At 36.4% G+C, this 27,311-nt stretch overlaps 1 protein-coding gene across 10 annotated transcripts in view; it reads right to left on the bottom strand.

The window, feature by feature from the left end:
• MTHFD2L (methylenetetrahydrofolate dehydrogenase (NADP+ dependent) 2 like) overlaps positions 1-27,311 on the bottom strand; it is a 126,092-nt gene that overhangs the window by 63,946 nt on the left and 34,835 nt on the right. For all 10 annotated transcript variants that reach the window (XR_009052644.1, XR_009052645.1, XR_009052647.1 and 7 more), the window contains exons 4-6: positions 24,741-24,893; positions 22,631-22,738; positions 7,513-7,605 (exon numbers count right to left, since the gene is read on the bottom strand). Coding sequence is in view for 6 of the 10 variants with exons in the window: in XM_057727513.1 (XP_057583496.1) it covers positions 7,513-7,605; positions 22,631-22,738; positions 24,741-24,893 (354 nt within the window). In the remaining 4 variants the exon portion in view is untranslated. The remainder of the gene's footprint in view (positions 1-7,512; positions 7,606-22,630; positions 22,739-24,740; positions 24,894-27,311) is intronic.

Genomic DNA, 27,311 nt, shown 5'->3' with positions numbered 1-27,311 from the left:
TGAGCAAATCTCCAAAACATACTGTTAATCAGAATAAAACTAGTTGCAGAAATGTGCAGCATGTAGAAATTGAAAATATGCATAACAATATTCAGATCTAACAAATCTAGTCCGTGGTTGTATAGGTGTTAACATTGTTCTCTTGCTATTTTATGCATATTTTAAATATTTCACAATATAAATTTCTTAAAGACTTGGCAATAAAAACATAAAGTAATAATAACAATAGACAGAGACATTTCTTGAAAGGACCCTTCCCCCTTGGGATATACATATATGTAACCAAGTAGAATTAAGTATAAACAACATATCATTTAACAATATAAAACACAGTTAAAGGAAATCTGTATTTCTCCATAATAAAGAAAGATCTTTGATTTAATTGCTCTTTACTGATGAAGTTCTTTTGGATACTGCTATTGACACTTGCTTTACTCCTGAAAATTACGAAGTATGTACGTGTAAGAAAAGAATCTCCAAAGGAAAAAATCAATCTCTGCTTATCATGTACTGATACCATCAAATGAAAACACTTGGAGATGAAAGATTGCATAAGTTCATGCAATTATAACAAGTTGAAAAGAATATATATAAGCTTCTCAAGCAAATGAAGAAAAAGAAATTAAACCTTGGGATGCTTCCCAGATGCTCAATCTGGGGGGAATGTTTTTGCTTAGGATATCATGGGTCAAGGAAAAATCTAAGAGTAAAAGCTTATATACACTTTTCACAGCATATATATCAAGGTATCGGCAACTTAAGTCTTTTAGTGATAGATGATATTTTTGTATATTTTTGTATATTTTCATTGAAAGCATATTGTAGTATTAGTCACAAAGTCACAACACAACAGACTGAAAGGAAGAGAAACTACATTCATTCAGTACCAATCACGAGCTAGACACTTAATTCTTACAGCAGCCTGTACCACTAGTATTATTACCTCCATTTTATAATAGTTGAAAGTGAAGCCCAGAGAGTTAAATGTGATTTTTAAGGTTAAAACTGAAATGGAACCCAGGTCCTTCTTACTTCCAAGGCATGCTTCTTCTGCTACAACACCCTGCCTCATATTCTAGTCCCTTTCTCTTTACCCCACAGAATGCCATCTTCTTGTATGTATATCCCTAAATCCTCTTAGTGTACCTATTTGTAATAATAACAGGCCTAGAGAATGGGTTACAAATGATACTCATATATCACCTTTGTATATGTTAAAGCTGTTTAATAACACACATGTAAGGCATGAAATATTATATACACATATACAGCTTTTGTTAAACACAAAGGTTTAAATGTTAATTTTGTTTTTGAGAATACAAGTAACCATTCATAAGCAAAGAAGAAACTTAACAGCAATATAATAAATATTATAGGTCCCTTTTGCAAATAATCTTAGGTATTTACAAAGATATTCACAGTTGTTTACTGCAATATTCATGATAGTAAAAAACTGGGAATGCTCTTAAAGTCCAACAATCAAGAATTGAATAGGACTTCCTAGGTGGCACAGTGGTTAAGAATCTGCCTGCCAATGCAGGGGACACGGGTTCAAGCCCTGCTCTGGGAAGATTCCACATGCCACAGAGCAACTAAGCCCGTGTACCACAACTACTGAGCCCATGTACCACAACTATTGAAGCCCACGCGCCTAGAGCCCATGCTCCGCAACAAGAGACGCCACTACAACTAGGAGCCCTCGCACCACAATGAGCCCTGCGCTCACAGCAACTAGAGAAAGCCCGTTTGCAGCAATGAAGACCCAAGGCAGCCAATAAATTAAATAAATAAATTTATAAAAAAGAATTGAATAAATAGATTATAGTACGCTCATCACACAGAATACGACGGAGTCATTAGAAATCATATTTTAGAAGAATGCATTCTGTGAGAAAACACAGTGTGCAGTTTCACCAGGTGAAAGAAGTATTGTAAATATTTAGATTTCCATACGAATACTAAATAGCAGAAGGCCAAACAGCAAATTGTTAGCTGTGGTTGGCTTTAGCTGGGATTATGGGTCTTTCCACTCTTATTGTCCATGTTTTCTAGGTTTTTATGATAGGGATATATTACTGACAGCAAGGAAAACAATCAATAATGAAGCACCCTCTTATACATTGATGGAGCTGACGTTGTAGATTAGGAAGGCTTTGCCTATGTGATATCTCAGGTTTTGGGGATGAATTGTGGGGCCTGGAGTGGGGACGGGGAGGAGGTAGAAGGAGAGAAGAGAGAGACTGAGAGGGTGGCTGAAGGCCTGAGATAACAAACCCCTCAGCTGAAGTGCCTCCACTTTCCCCAGCTCCTCAAAAAGTCAGACTCCCAAAAGAGACAGAGGCAACGAGGGACTCATTCAGGGACATCAGAGTACACAGCTATGAGCAAAGGCTCATGTCATCATGAGAGGCCACAAATCTTAAGTAAAAATAAAGCTTTTATGAAGTTGGTCTCTTATACATAAGTCACATCTTAGATTAATTTACATTTATGATGACTAGCCAACTGTGATACTATGTTAGTATCAAAAAACAACCAAAAGTATATTGATTTAGTTATATAAAAGTTGTAGCTTAATAATCAGCTGATTTATTATTTCTAAATTATTGTTTAGATATTCATATGTAATGGCCCAAGAAGGATGATCATATAAAAGTTAGCATATAACATTCATTGAGTATTGACAATTTGTGAGGCACTGTGCTATGTTCTTTACACGACTGGCTGGCTTAACAACATTGTTGTTAGAGCTTATTATATTTTTCACACTGAAGAGACTGAGGCTCAGAGAGATGCCATAATTTGACATGGTTACACAATTAGCAAATGGCAGAATTGGGAGTTAAATTCTGGAATTCTTACTCTAGCAAGGCCTGTGCTTTTACACTAATCTATACCATTGAAAATAATTGTCAAAACTGAGATAAACGACAAGTTTAGGAAGGCAGGAAGGAATTATAAATGGAGAAGCAGAGGCTAAAGGGGACAAGATGGAGAATGAGAAATAGGATATGGGATTCAGAACAGTAGCTTTAGTGAGGCCATGAAATGTGCTGGCATCCACGCAGGAAGCACCCAGGACTGTAAGTGAGCAAGTTCCATTCCTCGTTGCATGAGCTGCCGACGGTGGAGTAGAGTATTTCTACTGCCCCACCCCTTGGAACTTCTCAGTGTCCCGGCATCTTGATAATTACTAACCTAGCTACAAGGAGGAAGACATCTATCAGAGGGAAAACTGTGAGCCTAAAATGATGTGTAATGGGAGTGTGTCTAAAACTTGATAATATGATGGGAGAAGCAGTGAAAAGAGGTTGGTTGGTCACCTTGCATTTTACGACGAGTAAGTATGGATATTCCAAATTACTGAATTGCCCATTTATCCTGTTTTATATTACAGTGTGTATCATTAAAAGTGTTGCAATAGAGACGCTTCAGTTACGACTGTGAAGGTTCATTCATCATGCTGGCGGGGATAGCTTAGTGGACAAAACACCGGCTTTCACCAACTATGACACTCTGCATCCAGAAGTTAATATGCTAGTGGCATTGACTCAGCAGCTCATCTTCTGAATGAAGCTAATTCCACAGAGTTTACTCAGATGGGTGGAGGGTCCTTGGATAATGTCTGGGAAAAAATTGCCTATCCTGCCCGGATAATCAAGATTCCTAGAACTTTTACAAACTGAAGATTTCCCCCAGTTTCCTGGAAGCATGAGATGTAGGTGAACCAAAGGTCTTCTACCCTACTCTCAGAATTGGTACCCTATTCTGGCTAGTTTCCTCTGCTTTATCACTAGCCTTACATAAGCCAGTTTAACCTTCCCCTAAACTACTCCCTAAACAATTCTTTCTATTCAACTGTTTAATACTCTTGCTATATTTTATTTTTTAAATTTTTATTTTATACTGGGGTATAGTTGATTTGCAATGTTGTATTAGTTTCGGGTGTACGGTAAAGTGACTCAGTTCTACGTATACATGTATCTATTCTTTTTCAGATTCTTTTCCCATATAGGTCATTACAGAGTATTGAGTAGAGTTCTCTGTGCTATACAGTAGGTCCCTGTTGATTATCTATTCTATACATAGTAGTGTGTCTATGTTAATCCCAGTCTCCTAATTTGTCCCTCCCCCCCTTTCCCCTTTCTCACTATATTCTAGATGTCTACATAATCTCTTTACTTTCTTCATCCTGCTCATAATTCTTAATCTTAACCTTTTAAATCAAATCAGTCCATTCATTCACTTAACGATATGAACTATTCTTTTATAAACAAATCTTTCACTTTTATAACTTTATCAATGTACTTTACAATGACAAAGTAGGAATGTTTAGTAGTCAAAAATAATGCTATCACTAAGTGAATCAACTAATATCTTAGATGCATGATTCCATCTTTATAAAATTATTCTTAAAAATTTATCAACTAAGTTTGTGTCAGTTTGAAGAAATCCTTGTTCCGGTTGTAATCTCAAAATTAATACGGTGCACGTTTATTGAGTACCCACTGTGTGTCAGATATTGTTCTAGGCACTTGGCTTAGAAAAAAAGCCAGAAAAAGAAGAAAAAGAACACCAGTCTTGTCCCTGCTATAGTCTAGTGAAGGTGTCAGACGACCATAAACAGGTGTTAAGTGCTACAACCATGATACAGGAAAGTGCCCTAGAAACAGATTCACGCTCTCTGTGAACTCAGGGGCAGCTGTAAGTAGAGATTTGAAGCTCCTTATTTCTAAATGCTGTTTGACTACATTTAGATTCGAGCTGATTTTCAGATTCGAGCTTCTAAATTAGTACAATTCTCAATTTTTGAAAGCAGATGTTTAAAAAGTAAGTGATACATCGTTAAACCTATAAGCGTAGGATTATGGGAATTTGAGAAACTGGAGGGGTGAGATTAATATTAACATAAGCTAATTTAATTCATGCCCCAGGATCTTCACATAATGATTTTCTCTCTTACCTTTTTCTTCTTCAAGCCCATTCTGAGATTTTGTCATGACATTCTGTACTGTCATCTCTCAGACATTATTAATCTTTATGATACATCACACACTGCCCCTCCTTCTACTCTTCCTGATTTCTAGATGGGACTGCTTCCATATATGCTGACATCCTAGTTATGACAATGATCCAGCCCTCCCTGTTCCGGCTACCTCTGCCATTAGATCACTATCTCCTTCTTTAATACCTATTGCTAATTGTATTTGTTTGTTTCCCACAGATATTGCACGATGTGATCATTTTAGTAATATTTCATTCCTATTGTCTGGTTATATAGAATTTGTTTTTTACATTAACTCATGCTTTCTCTATAATTGCACTGTAATTTACTGATATCTACCTATTTTACCTTTAAATTCTCCAGGTGATTATTAAGGAAGTGGAAATATAGCAATCTTTAGTTATTTCTTATAAATTCTCAATTTTCTTCCCTGAAATTTCCCATTATCCAAATATTTATTTCTTCAGGTTGACTACAGGGCTTTGTACAGGGCTGTCTTCCCGCATTCAAAATACTTCTGTATCTAGTTAGAGACATTAAAGCTAGAATACAAGGCAGGAGCAAGACCTGTTTGCAATGCTTTCGTTCAAAATGTCTTCCAGGTCAGGATCAGGATGGTGTGTGGCCAACCAGCTGTCTGAAGTACTGCACACCTGACTGGCGCACCCTGGTGGTGAGAGCGTACCCTGAGCAGGATGGCTGCTGTACACAGCCTCCACTCTCTCTACCCTAGGGGCCTGAGTACCTCCTGACTCTCTTCTGTCCACATGGATAGGCTTGGTTCTTTCTTTCCCTTCCCTTCCTTTATTTTCCTTTTTCTTTTCCTGTCTTATTTTTATCGCCTTGTCCTCAGGGCTGATCTAGGCCTTTACAAAGGATCATACAGTGAGTCTACAGGAGGAACTCAGGGATGGTGATAGTGTTTGCATGCATACTTGTGATGTAAAGTTTGATTCAGTCACAACAGAACGTCAGTGGTTCTTGCAAGAGGATTTTGATCACCCATTTGTCATTTTTGGTCAAAAGAAAATAACATGAGCATGAATGTACACTGAGGGATTCTGCCCCACTAGAAGAAAATATTCATTCAATGTTATAATCGATAAATGGGAACTAAGGTCAATTGTGAAATAGTCTTTACGAGTGGTGACAATGAAGTCAAGTAGCACCTTTTAAAGATAATATAACTTTCATTCTGTCTAAAGTTAGAGACGAACAAGGATGACCACTCAAAAGCCTCTCTACTCACCAAATTCTGAGACTGGTGTGTAAATCCAAGCATTTCTAAAAAGAAGTCAACATAATATTGGGTTGGCCAAAAAGTTCGTTTGGGTTTTTCATAACATCTTACGGGAAAAACTGAACGAAGTTTTGGCCAACACAATATTTGTCTTCTGTGAATATATCAGTTGCTGCAGCAGTATTTTACTTAATGTTGACTTGTGGTCTGAAAAATTGCCTCTCTAAACATCTGATGTCTTACTTATGTCAACCCAGTTCAAAAATTTGCATTTGGTATCACCTGAATATAATTTTTCAGAAAAACAGGAAATGTGGTTAGTTTTACCAGCTTACTGGTGACTTCTTGAAAAGGAAATATTTCTATTTTTATCCTATAAAGACGCACAGCACTCCACCTGGAATCATCACATACATATGCTGAGTTCCAGAAAAGGGCCAATATTATAATAAAAAGTGATTTAAACTTGGTTGAAACGAATTTAAACTATTATTATTCTCTTCATCAAACTCAATTTCTTCTGGAACTTTTACCCTCCCTTCATAGTTTGTAAATACTCAGCAATTCAAATGTAAAGTCTAGAAATTACCCATAACATGTAACTGATAAAATGAAATATGCTCCCATTCAAGTCTGGGATAAAACAAGAAGAGTCACAATTGTCTGCAATGTAGAAATACTATGCGGCAAGAGTAAACGTAGAAGTGAAGGGTAGAATTACTTTGTATGTTTGATTACAAAACAAATTTAGGAAAAACCTAGATCCATTAAGTAGAAGTGCAATAACTGTTCTGTTTCTACTCTTGCTCTTCTAGAGTCAATTCTCCTTGACACAGTATGAGTAATATTTTAAAAACATAAGCCAACCATGTCAATCTCCTGCTCACAGCCATCTTTGGCTTATATGAAAGTCCTTACAGCTTTTACAAGGTCCTATGTGAGCTAGTCCTGGCTACTCTTTCAACAGCATTTCCTACCAGTCTCCCCATAACTTATTCATGTTTAGAGCCAATCATGTCTGTCAAAGTACACATTTATTCTTGTGCTTAATATGTCATTCCAAAGGCTGTTTTGGTTTTCCACAATGAAGTGACGAATGCTAACGTAGGCATAATGGACCAATAAGATGATTGCCAAGAGACAGAATGGAAGGTAGTCCTACATATACCTAAGTCTCCCAAGAAGCCATTCTTATAGACGTCAGCAATTAGGGCAGGAATTAGTCGGCTGATGACATTTTACCAAATAACAGCCATTAAAGACTTACCTGCAGCTACTATGATAACATCTGCCATCAGAGTATGGATCTTCAGTTGCTCTTTGGGGGTATATCTGTGAGCTATTGTCACAGTTGCATCACCTGGAATGCAGAATAACTTCCATTAATGATTACTGAGGTTTTGTTTTTTGTTTTTTTAAATTTGTGAATGCTCCAATTCTAGACAAGTTCCAGTTACATCCTAAGAATAGGAAAACTGCTTTGAAATTATCAAATCACTTTCCAAGCAAAAGCTAGATAAGGAAATCTAGATGACTTAAAATATTGTACCCTTCAGTTGACCAGTGGAAAATCAAATGAGGCAAATGAAGGTATGTGCTGACCATCATAGGAGTGTTGTAAGTAGAGTCCTAGAAACCCAGGATTTGAAAGTTCTGTATTGACAGGTCAATAGGTAGATGCAGGTGATACTCACTGGCTTGATAATAAGATATATAAATACTGAAAACAACAAAATAAGTGCACTAAAAATAGCACATGTACTGTGGAAGCACAGGTGAGAGATTAATTCTGCCTCATCTTGAGGAGGTGTCAAGGAAGGGTTCCTGAAGAAGTAAATATACATTTTTAGCTCATAAAGTATGAACAAGAGTATACTAATCAGGGAAAGAATAAAAGGGCATTCTAAGCCAAAAGGATAGCAGGAAAAAACTGACCAATTTTGAAATTATATGTTTAGAAAATGATGACTAGGTCTAGGATATAACAGGAAGTATTCATACATGCTTTAATTAAGTGATGTAGGAATAAGAGAGGTTAGCAGTATGAGGGATTCCAGCGCTTAATGTGTGAGCCAAGGAAGGGGAATGAGGGAAAGGCAGTGATGACAGCAGTCAAAGGAAGGACTTCCGGTAAGAACGTGGCTGTGTGAGACAGTATCTTCACTCTTCCGCTCCCAGATAACATGCAAATGCTACACAATGACAACAACAAACTGCACAATACCTCTTTTTAGCAAAACTAGAAGGCATATTTTCCAGAAACATGGAAGAGTTACCCAGGAACAGCAGAGTTAGTAGATACCACATGGGGAGAAAGGCAGCAAAGAAGTTCAGAGGATCACAAGATGGCCAGCAGTGGCAGATCTCTGAAAGCGACTACAAAAGTATACTTCCTGAAGGCGAAGGGTCACATAAAATGCAATATATATCTCTCTTATTTGTAGCAGAGAATGTAGGAATAAGGGCAGAAGAAACCCTCTTGGACCCAGCATAGTTCACAGTGGGTGGTCACACGAAGACTCAGAGGAGCCACTGAAACAGGAAGCAGTGTGACTCTGTGAAAGTGGTGAAGGAAGAATCTGAAGGCTGCTCGGCCTGTCCTCCCCAAAACCTAGCAGAAGCATCCCGCAAATAGAGCATCCAAGAAAATCCAGCTTATTCCATGATAAGTAATTTTAAAAAAGATTTTACACAGCATCAATAAAAGGATACAGTATCAAAAAAAGGATATATAAGGATCAGCCCAGGGGAATTTTTTCTAGTGGTAGTTACATGACTATATGCATTTGTCTAAATTCTTGGAACTATATACCAAAAAAGAGTAAATTTGACTATATGCAAATTTTTAAGTAAATAAAAGGATACATTTTAAAAGTGGCAGGCCCAAGGAAAAAAAATAGAAAGAAAATTTTTAATTTACCAACAAAGTAACAAACTCAACAGAAAAATGTCGTTATGGAAAAGTTGAACATTATGACCAAACACTATGCCAAACACTTTAAAAATAAGAACTTAGAGTCATACAAACTGGGGAAAAAAGACTTGAACCCATACAAATTGACCTATAATAGTCAACACTGAGACACATAACACTAATGTTGCTGATTTTTAAAGATTAAGAAAAGAATCCTATGAGCAACCAGGCAAAAATTCAGATTTTTTACATTCAATGCCAGAAAACAGCAGAGCAATATCTACAAGAGACTCATGTAAAAAAACTGGAAACAAGGATTTCATATCTAGTCAAATTGTCTTCCAAGATTAAAGTTTGCAAACAATTTTGAAATTGTAAGAACTCAGGAAATATTGTTCCCATGAGTTTTTCCTGAGGAATGTGCTAAAAGATGAACTTTAATGAATCAAAATATATCTGAGGAAACTGGCAAAAGGACTATTGGAGCATTTTGAATATATTTAATTACAAAATTTAGGCTAAAAGTGTGAGGATTGACGTGACAGACAAAATGTCAAATGCTATTTGCTCTGCTTGTGTAGCATTGCTACAGCTAACAAAATTAGAATAGGAAGGACAAAAATGAGAGTTTGCTAATTGCCTTGTATCTAATGACTGGAATGAACAGATATAATTTAAAGCTGACCAATCAAATAACAGAAATATGAGAATATTTAAAAGTATAAGGTAAACACACTACAAAGATAATTTTTATTGGCAAATATCAGGTAGGAGACAAAAAAAATGGACTCATGGAAGGAAAAGGAAACATTTTATCATTTCTTCTAATAGAGTATCCATAGACACCACACAAAGAAATAGAGAACTAAGAGTACTGTATAAAGTTATAATTATTAACTTCCTAAATCTTCCTAAATAATAAAAGAACCATGTACAAAAAAGAAAAAATATAAAAAGAAAATAAAAACTATAAAAACAACAAACAGAAGATAATATGACATTTCAGACTATATATTTACCATACTAATAAACATAAATTTTCCTAAGTTATTTATTTAAAAGAATAGCATATTAAAATTGACTCACAAAGTCTAGTTCTATACTTTATATAAAACACATCTAAAACAAAGCTGTTCAGAAATGTTGAAAATAAAAAGTGGGCAAACATATAACAGGAAAATGACTAATCAAAAAAAACAATGCTCTTATTATCAAATAAGGAGAAACTCAGCATCAAATAAAGAGGTACATATTATAAAGCAAAGTTGTAATTTAAATGAATACACAACAATGAAAAATATATGTAACAAAAAAGAAATAAATTCATAAAGCAGAAATTACAGGAGATACACAGAGAAACAAACACATTGAATTTGTTCAATTCAATTAACCTTTCTCAATCCATTATGGATCAAAGATATAGAAAATATGAGCAACATAATTAATGATATATATCTGATTACAATATATTAAACTCTGAAAGTAGAGCATATATTTTCCTTTCAGGTGCCCAAAGAATATATTTTTAATGATATGACTATGGCAACAACAAAAAAATTAATACCAAAAAGTAGATAGGTAGAGAAACTATAGATATTTTCTTTGATCACAAATCAATAAATTTATAATTATAGACCAAATCAGAAATTAAGAAACCCTTCCATTGGAAAAAATTTTAAACAATCCTTGGGTCAAAAAGAAAACACAAAACAACACTACAGAATTTTTAGAAACATTTATAATGAAAATACTACAGATTAGATCCTATAAAATATAAATAAAGCAAAGCCTAGAGGAAAATGCACAGACCTAAATTATTACATAAATAAAATAGAAATTAAAAATGAGTGAATCATTTAACTTAAAATGTTAAAGAACAATAAAATAAACAAAAGAAATCAGAAAAAAATAGTAAACATAAATGTTAAAATATTTATGTAAATAAACCTAAAAACTGTAACATTATAAGCAAGAAGAGAACTCAATAAATTAGCCAAGTAAAAATGACTATATAGAAATAAATATGAAAATTAAAGAAAACCTCAACTAAAATTAGAGTTAGAAGGCCTGTAGAAGGTGCTCTTACTATGATCGCTCTCCATCATTTGGATGCACTTGCCTCTATTTGCATGCCCCATGGGAAGAACTGTACCATGCTTTACCAAACAGGAGGAAGTCTTCTATACCAGGAAAGATTTTCCTTGTCCAGCAACAGCCCAGCCAATGAGAAGCTATTGCCACCCTGAACTCATACTTTCCTCCAGTAAACTTTTGTTTAGAACAGTTCCTCCCAACTTCCCCCTTTTCTCTCTAAAAGTAAGCTACCCTCCTTTGTTCTCTGGATTTGCCTATGGTCCACCATAGCTTGCAATTCCCAAATTGTAATTCCTCTGGCTATTCCCAAATAAACTCATTTTGCGGGTATGGTAATCGGCTATTTTATTTTTAAAGTTGATATAAATACTATCATACACAACAACATGTAAGAAGATATAATGAAAGAAAAGACCCCCTTATAATAGCAATACAAAAAATAAAATACTCAGAAATAAACTTAATAAGAAATGTGTAAAATCTATATGGTAAAAGAAAATCTCTAGAACAACACCAAAAGATTTAAATAAGACGGAGGAACTAGTCATGGTTTAAAGATAAACCATGTTCTTGAGCAGAAGGATTCAACATCATAAAGATGACAGTTCTCCCTATGTTCATTACATACTTAATACAACTACAATTAAAAAATGGTATTTTTGCTTTCTTCTAGACGAATATAATTTTATTCTAAAGTTATATGGAAAAATAAAAGCGAAAACCAGGAAATCTTTGAATAAGAAGAACAATGAGAGGGAACTCTTTGTACTTGATATAGTAGTCTTTCTCATTTCAGGTAATGGCACCCACCTTCCGCACAGTTACTTAGAGTAAAAGTCTGAGTCCCCCTTGATTTCTGTCTTTCTTTCACTTGTTATAAATAGTCAACAAATGTAGAATATATGCTTAGAACCATCCCAAGTCACCAAAATTATGAAGCATCTTCCCATCTCTTTATTAATACGGTTCTCCTATATTTAAAAATTTCCCCTTATACATTAGCAGCCCACTCAAGCATTCTCTTGTTCCAAATGAGAGCCTCCCAAATCCCTGCAAAAACCAAAATTAAAACCAAAACCAAACCAAAACTTCCCACTTCATCCGTACGGGGATGATTTCATCAAGGAACTAAGTGATACATAATCCAGTGAGTTAAATACCTATATAAGTAACAATCTGTAAAGCTTCAAGCAAAAGAGAAAAATATTGAGATGAATTTCAGTCATCATGGAAAGATCTTTTAGATAACTCCACTCCCTAAATATCTAGTTACAATGTTTTTAATTCTCAGTGAGTTTGGCTGGGAATACCCATGGAAATATCAAAGTCTTACTTAGGCTTGATCAATTTCTGACTCTTGTGCGATAGCAGGTTTTTAGGCTACTATTCACTAGACTAGATGATGATAGCAAAAGAGAGGTGCACCAAGGGAGTTAAGAGCAAATGTGTTCAAGTAATGCCTCAGACTCTTCTGCCTTTGCCCCTTGATACCTGTTCCTGGTTCTGAGGACTAGCTATCCTAACTATACTCTTATTTAACCTGTCTTACTTGGCATTGTGAAAATTATTGTCATTTCTGTTCTCAGTTCTGATACTCCATTACTTTTCTTCAGTGAATCCTATTGCTTGCTGCACCGAGTCATTTCTAGTGCCTCAGCTTTTTCCCTAGGGTGATCAGAACCAACAAGTTACAGCAGCTACTCCATAGAATGATGCATATCTCTGACCCTCAGATGACTTTTTCCCACACTCAGTTTTATCCTCTTATTGTGCATATGATAACAGCCTGGTCTCAGGCTTATTTTTTCTATCAAACAAACCCAGATAAAAGTGTTTTGTAAGAAATCTTAAGCAACCTCATTGTGCTCAGTCCTTTACATCATGTTTGTAAGATATAATAAGAATGAAAGATTTAGAACCTATCTCCTAAATTATAGAGTTGTGTTAGAACTTAATAATTAGCTGCTGGGCAAGATATACTTCTTACTATATAAAAGTCCCCAGTCAATCAAGGATTGTTCACTGGGAGCCACCTGTGCAGTTTTCTAAGCTATCATTACCTCTGTAATTTATGCAAAATTGAAGATTGTAGCAAAGAGTTGTTGGCAATTAACACAATTTGAGGAAATTAATATTTGCTATTTAAAAATGCTAAGACAACACAACATGATTCATTTTAGAGCATCATTTTTTTTTGTTAAATTTACCTAGATGACGAATTTACTTTTGTCCAACATTTCCAGGCCATTCCCTATGTTCATTTATTCAACAATCAAGAAATAATCCCAGGACCATGCCAAGCGATGGAGATACACAATTCTCTCTTCTCATATGGAAAGCATATAAGTGAATCAGAATTATAATACAGTATGATAATTCCACATTAAAAGGAGGCATAAGTTACAGTGTTGGCACAGAGAACCATTACCTATCCTAGCTGAGAACAGCAGAGAGGCACTTAAGGGTCTTAGAGACAGATTCTTGATGTGAGTAGGAATTTGATTTGCTTCTGCTTCAATTCCCTTACGCTTTTCCTATCCTTTCCAATGATAAACTATTTTCCATAAAAATAATTATGGGCATATTATTTAGCCCAAAGGGTTAGAGAGGTCTTTCTCATAAAACCTAAAATCTACTTTTTTGCCACTTTTACCATAATCCTAGATCTATCTTCCACAGCAATGCAGGAAAAGTCTCATCTTCCTTTTCCATGAAGCAAATCTTCAAATGTGTACTTGCTTGTGCCTGAGTGAGCAGATGAAGCAAAATGGCAAATCCAACAGGAGCTAGAATCTCACATGTAGGGTTTTGCTTTGCCACATTCTCTGGATAAGGGAAAACTGAGTCATTCTCAATACAGTAACTCATAACATGGTCTGGTTTCAAGGAAAAATCACCGGAAATCGCAAGAAGGAAAACTCAGTACTCATCAACAGAGTAGCACTAGATGGAAAAAAGAAGCCTGAGTTCTGTTTTTGGACAAATGCCTCCAGAGGCCATGGACCATCCAAGTGGAGTTGTCAAGAGGACAGTGGTTACATGGGTCTAGCATGTAGAGGTTATACAGGTGCTATTTAAAGGTATGAGGTTGGAAAATACTGACTAGGGAATGACTCTGGAATAGGAAATGAAGCCCTGGGCTCATTCCCATCTTTTGAGCGGTCTTCTTCAATTACCCTCACCACAATAGATTCTTCTATGGAGCTTTCTAAAAAATACTAATACCCAGATCCAACTCATAAAGACTCTGATATAATTGTTCTGCATTGGGCTCAGGTGGCTACATTTTTAAAAGCCCCCAGATGATTCCAGTGGATAGCTAAGGTTGAGAACCACTGGTTTAGAAGGGAAGATGAGAATGACTCAGAAACTGAGAATGAGAAGAAATGTCTCAGTGAGATCAGAGAAATGCATGCCATGGTGTGAACGAGTTGCCAGTTATAAATGAAAATACTGGCTTTGGAGTCATATTTTTAGGATTATTTTCCTATTAATAGGGATAAAATATGTGAAATCATCCACATAAATTAATTCCCCAGGTGACCAAATCCTCATGGTACCAAGCTGCCAGGTTAGGGTTGATGGTAGTATCCCTGACTGTGAAACAGATTTTAAGCTATAAAAAAAACCCCTAAATTTTAAAGCAATCATATGCTCCCAAATCCCAGCCAAAACGAGGTAGCCAGCTCAGTCGTGGGACAAAGAGTAAGTATTGGCATGAGCCAGAGTGCTGCCCTTTCCTTTCTGGTTGTTTTGGCTGGGAGATGTATGTTTGAGGTCTATTTGTTAAAGCTTTATATAATTTTTGCATTTATTTTCTTCTTTCCAAGATTAACACATGAAAATAAATTCAGAATTACTACAATGTCTAATTCTGCAAACTTACTTAAAAGACCATAGATTAGGACTTCCTAGGTGGTGCAGTGGTTAAGAATCTGCCTGCCAGTACAGGGAACACAGGTTCGAGCCCTGCTCTGCGAAGATTCCACATACCATGGAGCAACTAAGCCCATGTGCCACAACTACTGAGCCTGTGCTCTAGAGCCCGTGAGCCACAACTATTGAGCCTGTGTGCCACAACTATTGAAGCCCACACGCCTAGGGCCGGTGCTCCACAACGAGAAGCTACTACAATGAGCCTGCACACCACAATGAAGAATAGCCCCGGCTTGCAGCAACTAGAGAAAGTCCGTGTGCAGCAACGAAGACCCAATGCAGCCAATAAGTAAATAAAAAAAAAAAAGAAAAGAAAAGACCATAGATTAATGCTAAATAAGTATTCTGAAGGTCCTGAATTGGACATTGAAAAATGCAGATACCTTGAAGAACAACGGACTGCTTATTGCCCTATTCACCCCCTGTGTGGAAAAAGGCTAGACCTCTGGGGGTATACTTGTACAAATATAGCGAGTATGTAGATACAAACATGGCCACTATAAATAGATACAAATGCGGGGGCGGGGAAACAACTTCCAGGGTCAAACACTAAAGACTTTTACTCTCTCAGAGATTCACAGTGCTTACTATACTAAAAGTTAGATTTGGTGCACATCTTGAAAGATGGGTGGGAGGTGAGAGGAAAGCAGGTGAGTGATGGGAAACAGCCTTCCCTGCAGAGGCAACAGGTATGTAATGGAAAGGAGGCCTGGACGTGGTGGTATATTTGGGGAACAATGTGTAGTTCAATGATGCTTCAACGTAAGGTATTAGAGGGAACTCGATGGGAGGAATGGCTGAAAAGGCTGGTGGAGCAGAACACAATATCCTTACAAGTGATGCTTTGAACAATGGGGCTTACAGACGTCAGAAAAGGGACACTTTGTGCTGGTAAAAAAAAAAAGAGTCTGGTACTGTGAGGTCATGAGGAAAGAGAGAAAATGAAAGAGAAAGAAAAAGATTTGGACTTCACTTTATATTTTAAATAGTGTTTAATGTTCATTTCAACGGGGCAACTAATAGCTCCAGCTGCCTGCTGTGAGAATATGTGATATTTTTCCAAGTATGGTGTTTTCCAGATACCAGCTGGCTGAGTTTCAGAGACACTGAAACTGAAACAGTACTCCTACTATTCAACTTAGAAAATGAGACTACAACAAGCATTTGTTCTTTTCTATGGCTTTCCACTTTGCAAACTCACAGCAGTAATTCAGTAAAGTCTAGTCCACACGGAGGCATCACAAAACATAACATCCCCAGCATCTTACCATGAGTACGTCCGCCTTAGGAATAGTGGGATGCGAGGAGCAAAGACTATACATGCCTGCCATCCCCCTACCTCAGCTGCACAGCTGGTCAAGTCCCACGCCACTCCACCGGCAGCAAGACTAGGAACCTCAGTCCGGGCGGTGTGGCTGCTGAGCACGACTCCTCTCTCCTAGGCGTTCCTTGTTGCCTCCTCTCTTTGAGACGCGAGAGCGCCTGGCCCAACCTGGCACTGGGTTGAGCTTCATCACACATATGCCTCATATCACGCTGCACTGCCTGTGTTATTACCTGAAGGCCTCTCCTGTAGGTGAGAGAGAACGCTCCCAGGCTGGCCAACATGTTCATTTTCACAACTGGAGCCAATTTTCACAAAGGAAAGGCATTCCACGAACAAAATGTCTTGTGGTTTTCCATTTAGATAGTGTGTCCCCTTGAATTAAAAAATACCTGATATGTAGGAGTTGCAGCAGATGGGCAGCTTGAGTGCAAAAGCTGAATACCAATGCAGAAGCCGTGCTTTGAGAAAACCGAGTGTCCTGAAGATGCCGTCTGTCATCTTCTGGAAACAGGGAACCAAGTCTTTTTCACCACTGTACCACATCCCCACCCCAGTGTTTCATAGAGAACACATATTGAATGCATATTACCTGAATGAAATCAAGAATATCCCATAGGACTCTAAGCAAAATCAGCTAGTTGCTGACCCTTCCAAAATGCTCTTTTAAAAAGTCCCAGCACCAATGCCACTGCAGTAGTACCACAACCTGTTAGTTAAAGGAAGAGCATGTTGTGGCCATTTAGGGGGATCTATTTAGATGAGATGTCCTATGTAAGAATATAAAATAGGCAGAAAGGAATTTACTCTAAAAGAATTTGGTATAAAATCACATTGTGTATTCCTCTGGTGATAATTAATACACATAATGCCTAGTCATTATGGCACTTTGTTATCTTCAAGGAAAAAAAAAAACTGTTTCAGAGAAATAGGAGAACTTTGATTTACTCCATCACAGTAAGCTAAACATAAAGACACTGTGCTAAAGCTGATAGTATTCAGTTTTCATTCTGAATACTGAAAGGTTAGGTTACGTGGGTAGGTTTCTGCATACAAAGACGTTAAAAGAATACCAGTGAATTATAGGTGATCACAATCGTATTCAAACATCCCAACAAGCAGTGCGGCTCATGAGAAGAGAATCCACTGTCACTCTCTTTATGTTGCTTCAATTAACCAAGGGCTTCCCTTAGCAAACTGAATGCTTGCTTAGGGATGCTGAATTTTACTTTGTGCCACTGAATATTTATCATTTAAATCACCCATACTTGCATATCATGCCCCCTCTGTACCCTGCCCCCTCCCCCAACCCTACCACCACCAAGACAATAAGCTCTTGGAAGACAGGAACTCTCTCTCCCTCTCTATAAAGTACACAGTGGCTTGAATGTCATGTCATCTTCAAAGCCTCCTGTGATGACATGTCCTCAGCAGAAGGTTATCTCCCTGCAGCATCCTGCTGTGTTGAGTATCAGCACTAACTCTTTACTTCAAGATTTTAGCATATTCTCAGTCCTTTAATATTTCAAGCCCTTGAAGAATTAAAAGGAGCTCTTTCTCACAAAGCTAACCCTGTGTAGACACATATTAATCAAGCTAAATTACAGTATTGCCATTTTTCTTCTAGTGCAATTATCTTTGTCTTTAAGACAGAAATGAATCATTAGGGCTCTGAATCTTTTCTGGCAAAGAAGTGTGAGCTGAATGCTCCACATCGTGAGTGTCATCAGAACAAGTTCTATAAATATGAATTTGCCCAGTTAATCCTCCTTCATTATCTCCATTAGCTAACAGTGCATATGTAGTCACTGCACATAATTACTGCTCTAGCAGACATGGACATTTGAAATATTAACTTTCCCACAGACTCCAAATCTTCAGTAAGCAGCTCTCAACAATTCATTATATTAATCATATATGTCACCATACTCCTATTAATTATGCATGAGGTTAAACACCACCCATGTTGCAAACTGTCCAATACCATTTTTAACACAATATATTACCTTTTAGATACTGTAATTATAACGGCACCTAAGTGCTGCTATAATAAATATAAATGTAACCACCTGGCATGTAAGTAAGCAGTACTATATCTCATTCCAGCTTTACTCAATTTTTAACGTGTTCAAGTGAAAATATTTTGTAACACAAAGTATAAAATATTTGTGAAGTTAATGTGTTTTATGACATAGGAATATCTAATTTAAAATTGCACAAAGAAGAGGTAAATTAACTTTCTCAGACAGGTATTTTATAGGCAAATAATTCAAGATTAAAATTTATCAAGAAATTGGCACACAGGGACTTCCTCAAAGGCATGTAGGCAGGAAACAATGTGTCGCATTCATGTTGTAAGAAGCTTGGTATCGAAATTGAAATCAAGAAAGCATTTAATGAGGTTGCAAGACTGAGAATAAAGATTTAGGTAGTGGCTTGTGCAGTAAACTAAGAAATCTGAACCAAAAGTCAGTGTTACTATAAAGGATTCTAAGCAGGGGATTGATGTGATTATATTAACCATGTTAAAAGGTTACAGTGAGGAGGATGGATTAGAAGGAGGTTGAGCAAAGAGAACAGGGAGAATTCTAATGATGCCCTGTTTTTGAGGTCTCTTTTCTCCTTTATACCATGGTTCACAACCTGTTTTGGGGGGAAATACCTTGAGCAGAATTCAGTGGGAAAAGAATCTCTACCCCTTTCTGTTCCAAATTCATTTTTATCCCTTCCTGTCTCAACAAAAACTTTATGGAATCAACACCACCATGCTCTGTGGGAAAAAAGAAAAACCTTCTGCTCCTGGAAGCTGGTGGGTGCTAGCCCTCTGTGTAGTAGTGCACAGAATTCTAGCTTTTTTCCTCCTTTCTCTGTATATTGGGCTCAGAGATTACACTGTGTCTCTATGTGAATATGGACAGTTAGCATTTACCAACATGTATCTGTCTACTTTCTCTTGTTTAAAAAAAGAAAAAAAAAACTTAAAAAAATGGGGTTATAGAAGGTCAGCAAAGGGTGGGTTTGAGATGTTTGGGTGAGTTAAGTGGGCATTTTGACAACATGGCTTCTCCTTTGGCATGTTTAATTGTGATGTTTAATGGACATCCTTGCAGTTTAAGATGACACTTTTAAAATAAAATTCTCTCCTAATGAAAAATAAATTAATTAATTAATTAAAAAAAGAAATTAGCACACAATATATTAATATCCATAAGAAAATGTGAAATGCAAAGTATAATTTGGAATATTATGATGTCATATTTATAATCTAATACATTATAAACTATAAATTTTATGTTTATGCAAATTATTACAACAGAGACTAGACAGGATCCAGATAAAAGCAAATATAAAACCCACCAGAAAAAGAAAACAACATTTCAAGTGAAGGTGAAAAATACATCATTAACCTTGGATTATGTTACTCTAAACTTTTTAGTTAGTTTGGCCACAGATTATTAATTTAAACATAGTAATGGAAATAATAGTTATAGCCACAGTTCACATGTACCAAGGGCTTACTTCACTTTCTGTGTCAGGCACTGTGAATAGTGCTTTACATTCAAATCTCACTCAGTTTTCACAATAACCCAATGAAGAAGGCATTAATATTATCTGCACTTTACAAATGAGGGAAGTGGGGAGTTACACAGATTAAATGACTTGACCAAGGATACAGGGCTTGGCAGGAGAGGGGTCTGACTTCAAATCTATCCTCCTAACCAGTCAGCACCCAGCTCCCAGCTCTGTACATCACTTCCTTGAATGGCCTTGGGTAAGTCACTGAAGTCTCTAAAGCTCATTTCCTTTAGCTGTAAAATGTAAATATGAATATACTCCAGAACTGCTGAGAATGAAATAAGAGAGTTCACGAGAAAGTGCTGTGCAAGTAATGGAGCTGCATGATGCTGCTTGTTATGTTATTGATGAGATAATAAAATAATATGTTGAAAATGAAGAAAAAACTGCTTATTGGGTCTTGGTAAAAATGTTCCAACAAAAATGGTATACCTAGGTAAACTTGCCTGCTTGTTTTTACCTTGCTTAACAGAAACTATTAAATAAAGGAAAATATGAATCAATATCTTTATTATACCCCGAGATAGATAGATGAGCATCCACAGATTAAGTTAGAAGTGAACAGTTAAGCTAGAGATGCAACTTTGTAGATGGTTACGATGAAAACTGTGTTCATACTACAAGATTTGGCTTTTCAAAGAGCTCTTCAAAACTAAGGCTTTTTAAAGTTACCTTGAATCTCTATCAAGCCTAGTTTACTATGATCCACATACACATTTTGATTTGCTTCAGTATTTAAGTCCTTAAGTCCAGGCAGGGACAAAAATATTCAAACTCTCATAATTCATCATTTTAGATAAGTGATATGTTATTGGGCTGCTTTTTCCATAGGGCTTTGTGGCTTAAAAAACTTTTTCATATGCATCACGTCAACCAAGATCATAAAATTAGTACAGCTGAATCTTGAAGAATGCGGAGGTTTGGGGCACCCACCCTCTGCACAGTTGAAAATCCATCTATAACTTTACAGTCAGCCCCTGGATGGTTCCACATCCATTGATTCAACTAACCAGAGATTGCATAGTACTGTAATATGTATTTAGTGGGAAAAAAAATCTATGTATATGTGCACCTGTGCAGTTCAAACCTGTACTGTTCAAGAGTCAAATGGTGGAGAAAAGGGAACCCTCTTTCACTGTTGGTGGGAATGTAAATTGATGCAGCCACTATGGAGAACAGTATGGAGGTTTCTTAAAAAACTAAAAATGGAATTACCATATGACCCAGCAATCCCACTACTGGGCATATACCCAGAGAAAACCATAATTTAAAAAGACACATGTGGGACTTCCTAGGTTGCACAGTGGTTAAGAATCTGCCTGCCAATGCAGGCAACATGGGTTCAATCCCTGCCCCAGGAAGAAACCACATGCCATAGAGCAACTAAGCCCATGCACCACAACTATTGAGCCTGCACTCTAGAGCCTGTGAGCCACAACTATTGAGCCTGTGTCCCATAACTACCAAAGCCTGTGCACCTAGAGCCTGTGCTCCACAACAAGAGAAGCCACCACAATGAGGAGGCTGCGCACCACAATGAAGCCCCTGCTCGCCACAACTAGAGAAAGCCCGTGTGCAGCAACGAAGACCCAACGCAGCCAATAAATTAAAAAAAAGAAAAAGTCACACGCACCCCAGTGTTTATTGCAGCACTATTTACAATAGCCAGGTCATGGAAGCAACCTAAATGTCCATCAACAGATGAGTGGATAAAGAAGATGTGATACATATATACAATGGAATATTACTCAGCCATAAAAAAGAACAAAATTGGGACATTTGTGGAGACATGGATGGACCCCGCGAATGCCATACAGAGTGAAGTGAGTTAGAAATAGGAAAACAAATATTGTATATTAACACATATATCCAGAACCTAGAAAAAATGGTACAGGTGAACTGGTTTGCAAGGCAGAACTAGAAACACAGATGTAGAGAACAAACATACAGACACCAAGGGAGGAAAGTGGGGGTGGTTGGGGTGGGATGAACTGGGAGATTGGGGATTGCTATCTATACATTACTAATAAAAAAAAAATCAAATTGTACACTTTAAATATATGCAGTTTATTGTATGTCAATTATATCTCAATACAAGCCCTTAAAAAAGAAGTCAAATGTATTTGAAATTTTGAGACCAGAAAACTGGAATCCACCAAGGTTAATAATGGCAAAAAAAAATCTTACATCTATATATTGGTGGTGTTTTAGGGGGACAGCGTACATGGGTATACAGATATCCATCAACATGTGATTTTTATGTATCTAGTATGCATCTAGCCTTTCCACCTTAATGTCTGTATTTTTAATGATATAAAGGATACACAGCCAAAAGGAAAAGTAGGAACAAAGGAGGCACATCTTTCCAGTGATTCTTTTACTCATTATCAAGGCGCTCATGTCATTATATGAGGAATAAGGGAAACCTTTATTTACATAAGCCCATATATATGCTAAATCACATTTTCAAACACCTTTATTTGATGATTTTAAGAAGTAAGAAAATTCTAAGAGTACGTAGAATTTCCAAGTTGCACCTACCTCCCGGCCGTTCGTGTTCTCCATCAGTGTGTAAGAGCATGGCAATGGGCATCCCTACATTCTTGGATCTTCCAGCCACAACGACATTTTTTCCAAATGTTTCAATTCCTTAAAACACAGAGTTTGATTGAAATGAAGAATAAGCAACAAGAAGCAATGTAAACATCTGAAGAGCCAACTGAAATATTCTTTAAAAACTTCTAATTAAATTTGATTTGTGGCTTGTCTATAATGTTCCCACATCCACTATTTATAAATATTTCTTTTTATACTTTTGGATTTGTCACTTTCCCTCTCATTATGTCCTCATTAAAAAACCACAAACATGTTCAAGCTGCCACTATATTACGCTTAAACATTAAAATTCATATGAAGACATACGGACGGCTAAGAGGCACAGGAAAAGCTGCTCAACATCACTAATTATTAGAGAAATGCAAATCAAAACTACAATGAGGTATCACCTCACACTGATTAGAATGGGCATCATCAGAAAATCTACAAACAGTAAATGCTGGAGAGGGTGTGGAGAAAAGGGAACCCTCCTGCCCTGTTGGTGGTAGTGTAAATTGATACAGCCACTATGGAAAACAGTATGGAGGTTCCTTGCAAAACTAAAAATAGAACTACCATATAACCCAGCAATCCCAATACTGGGTGTATGTCCAGAGAACACCATAATTCAAAAAGACACATGCACTCCAATGTTCATTGCAGCACTATTTACAATAGGCAGGACATGGAAGCAACCTAAATGTCCATCAACAGATGAATGGATAAAGAAGATGTGGTATATATATATACAATGGAATATTACTCAGCTGTAAAAAGCAATCAAACTGGGACATTTGTAGAGACATGGATGGACCTAGAGACTGTCATACAGAGTGAAGTGAGTCAGAAAGAGAAAAACAAATATCGTATATTAACACTTATATGTGGACTATAGAAAAATGGTACAAATCAACCAGTTTGCAAGGCGGAAATAGAGACACAGATGTAGAGAACAAACATATGGACACCAAGTGGGGAAAGGGGGGAGGGTTGGGGGGGAATGAATTGGGAGATTGGGATACCAAATTGTACACTCTAAATATATGCCATTTATTGTAAAAAATAAAAGGTAAAAAATTGAAAATAAAAAATAAAAAAATAAAATAAAATTCATATGAAGAGTCAGAAGTGTGGAGACTTAAAATTATTAATTACTAATCATAAAGCAAGCAAAGTACAACAATGTCATGGTTAATTGGCAATCAAACTTTGAGCAAATCTAGGACAAAATGAAGTGAAAGAAAAAGGTATTTTTCACAAAACTCATGCACTTTTCTCCATAGGAGAGAAGCACAAAATTTATGGACTTAGAAAGGTCTGAAAGCTAAAGTCTACAGATTTAACACACTGAACCTCTTTGGGGCATAATTTCTTCACAAGTAAAATGAAAAAAATTAGAATTAAGGTTTTTCTAAGTACTAACATTCTAAGAGTACAATTCTAGGATCTGCTTTCCCCTGAAAGTTCTCTCTCTCAGTTAGAAAAGAGCAGATTAGAAGGAGGAGATGCTGCCAGCAATGTAAGAGACAGTGATGGAGGCAGGAGAACCATCACCTGCCTGCCTGAGGGTCTTTGAGAGCATTATTGTATTTAGAGAACAATTTAAGGGCAAGTGTTTATAATAAAAACCAAGATCATTAGAGATGGTACAAAATGTTCAGCACATTTTGTTTTTAAAGGTAAGGAAAAATATAATACATTTTGAAAAATGTACATCAAAATATTGGGTTGGCCAACAAGTTTGTTTAGGTTTTTCTGTAAGATGTTGCAGAAAAACCCAAACAAACTTGTTGGCCAACCCAATACCTTCAGTTGATAGTTTTAAAGTAGGGAGACAAACCTTCTATTTGGAAAATTCACTCCCTGAAAGGTGAAACAGCAGTTACTTGTAACCTAGTGTTCTTCATTTTACCTTATTTCAGATTATTCTTTGACTTCTATGACTTTATATATTCCTATAGATTGAACTTTAATGACTTATTTTTTTCACTCTTTCCATCAAGGCAATGCACAAATGCTCACTTTGGCACTTAGCACCCATGTCCCATAGACCAACCTGTTCTTCTGATAATTTCCCAAACAGCACTAGCAGTGGCAGGTATGAGAGAATGCTGATCAAGGCATAGTCTTCCAATGTTGATAATATGAAATCCATCTACGTCTTTTTCCGGGGCAATTCCATTGCATACTGTCCGCTCATCTACATGGTCTGAAAAGTAAATTAAATTAATTTAATTTTACAAATTGTTATTTAGTTTCAAGTGTGGAAAACTAAATCTGAGGGCCTATAGCCAGATCACTTATGGTTCAGCTTCAGTTAAGATATAAAATCATTACTCTATTCCTTTTATTGCCATGAAAATAGTAAGCCAAAGTGCTCTTGACCAAAGGCTGTAATTAACTGCTGTAAGAATATATGCAAGTACAGGGCCAGAAGTGACTGGCCTGGTAAAAGGGGAAAATCTGTGAGATAAAACAATACCAATGAGATCTGGGAACAGTCAGATGATAAAGCTTTGCCTCAATAAGTTTGCATTTAAGTGTATGTTTTTCCTCTACAAGATAGTTCCACAAATAGGCTTCTATTGAATATTGTTAGCATTACAGATTAAAAGGGCTTTGTTAGTGTTAAAAATAGACATATCACGAATGCCTAGCTTCCTCCCAAATGACATAACAGAAAAGCAAATAAAACACGCAGACACACACACACACACATACACACATTTCCCTGAAGCATTATTACACTGAAATCCAAAATATCATGGTTGCCTTTATGAAAAGAACATAACTTAGGTAATGAACTAATCAAATGAAATATGAGATGCCAATCATCTCATTTTGAAAAGTAATAAGGATGGAAATATAAAATAGGCTCTTAATACTACTCTATGCAGAGTAGCTTAGGTTACCCTAAACCCAACAATTAACCCACATGCCTAAAATATTAAAATAAAGGTATATTTGCTACATAAACATTTCTTTATGCATTATACAATGAATGCCATTTAGACATAATTTTTTTTATTGAAATAGGTTTCTATTATTGTCCACATTTTACAGACAGGGAAAGATAATTCAGAGAGATAAAGTAACTTGCCTGAGGTTACTGAACTAGTAGGTGAAGGCTTTACGATAGAACTTAGGTAGCCTGTCACTACAGTTCACTTTTTTTTTTGAAAATAAATTTTTTATTAGTTATCAATTTTATACATATTAGTGTATTTATGTCAACCCCATCAAAATTTTTAAAGCATTATTGATTCCCAAGTTCAAACTGTTTTTAGAGACATGCCTTATGTCTTAGATCTTTTGTATTATAAAAGTGACACTACTGCCATCTTACTTTAAATAGATCCAATTTGCCATTACTAGACTACCAAAATCCTTTACATATATAAAAGTCATAGTATGAATCATATTCAAATAGAAATTGGGTCTTTGGAATATCTCTCCAATGACTACTTTGTCACTTTCAATAATTGTATTCATTTTATAACATCCTAGCAGAGTAAGACTCCATCTGTTTTCTCTGAAGATAGAAGACAATTTATACAGTTTTAGCAAAACTTTTTTTAGAATTACATATTTAACTTACTATTTGAGGACAAAAATAGAGGTTCCTTTTTAAATCTGAATGATGATGGTGATGATGGTGATGATGGTGATGGTGATGATTCAGTTTTTAGACACCTACCACCCATGCAGGAGCTTCATGCCATGGATATTTCTTACAACAAAATCAAAAGATTTGGAAATAAAAAAAGAAATAACTGTAATTGAACTCTATTATTGAGCTATGGCTTAAATTAGTTCATTTCTAAGTTCAAAATTGGCTACTGTATGTATGGGTCAATAATGTACTGAAAGACTGAAATAATTCAACAAAGGCTCTTTTGTAGATTTTGAGAGCCATCCTCTTACCAAATAAGTCTGAATTTCGCCATCTACTGGTCTGTGCTGTCTTATTCACTAAAAATAACATTAAGTTATAATGAATAATTCATCTCACACAATAGCTGAAATACTCAGGAAGAAATGTAAGCATCTGAAAATCTGGGGGGTGAGCACTAGAAACTGGTAATTATAGACCTGTCCTCTGCTGTATTTCTTAAACTTTAACTCAGATCTTCATTTCAGAACAATTTTATCTTAATTAATTTTTGTTTAAAAGACAGATGTGTGGACATATGAAAGGTGTGATGTAGTGAACACATGAAAACTGATCATTAATGTGCTTATTATTTAATCTAAAAGGAAAAAATCGGGCCTTCCCTGGTGGCACAGTGGTTAAGAATCTGCCTGCCAATGTAGGGGACACGGGTTTGAGCCCTGGTCCAGGAAGATCCCACATGCTGTGGAGCAACTAAGCCCGTGTGCCACAACTACTGAGTCTGCACTCTAGAGCCCATGAGCCACAATTACTGAAGCCTGTGTGCATAGAGCCCGTGCTCCGCAACAAGAGAAGCCACCGCAATGAGAAGCCTGCGCACTGCAATAAAGAGTAGCCTCTGCTCTCTGCAACCAGAGAAAGCCCGCACGCAGCAACGAAGACCCAATGTGGCCAACAAATAAAAAATAAAATAAATTAATTAATTTAAAAATAAATAAATAAATAAAAGGGAAA

The sequence above is a fragment of the Hippopotamus amphibius genome, chromosome 3 (assembly GCF_030028045.1).
Source record: "Hippopotamus amphibius kiboko isolate mHipAmp2 chromosome 3, mHipAmp2.hap2, whole genome shotgun sequence".
NCBI classification, from domain to species: Eukaryota; Metazoa; Chordata; class Mammalia; order Artiodactyla; family Hippopotamidae; genus Hippopotamus; species Hippopotamus amphibius.
Note: the sequence above shows the minus strand (reverse complement) of the source record. Positions and strands in the feature narration are given on the sequence as shown.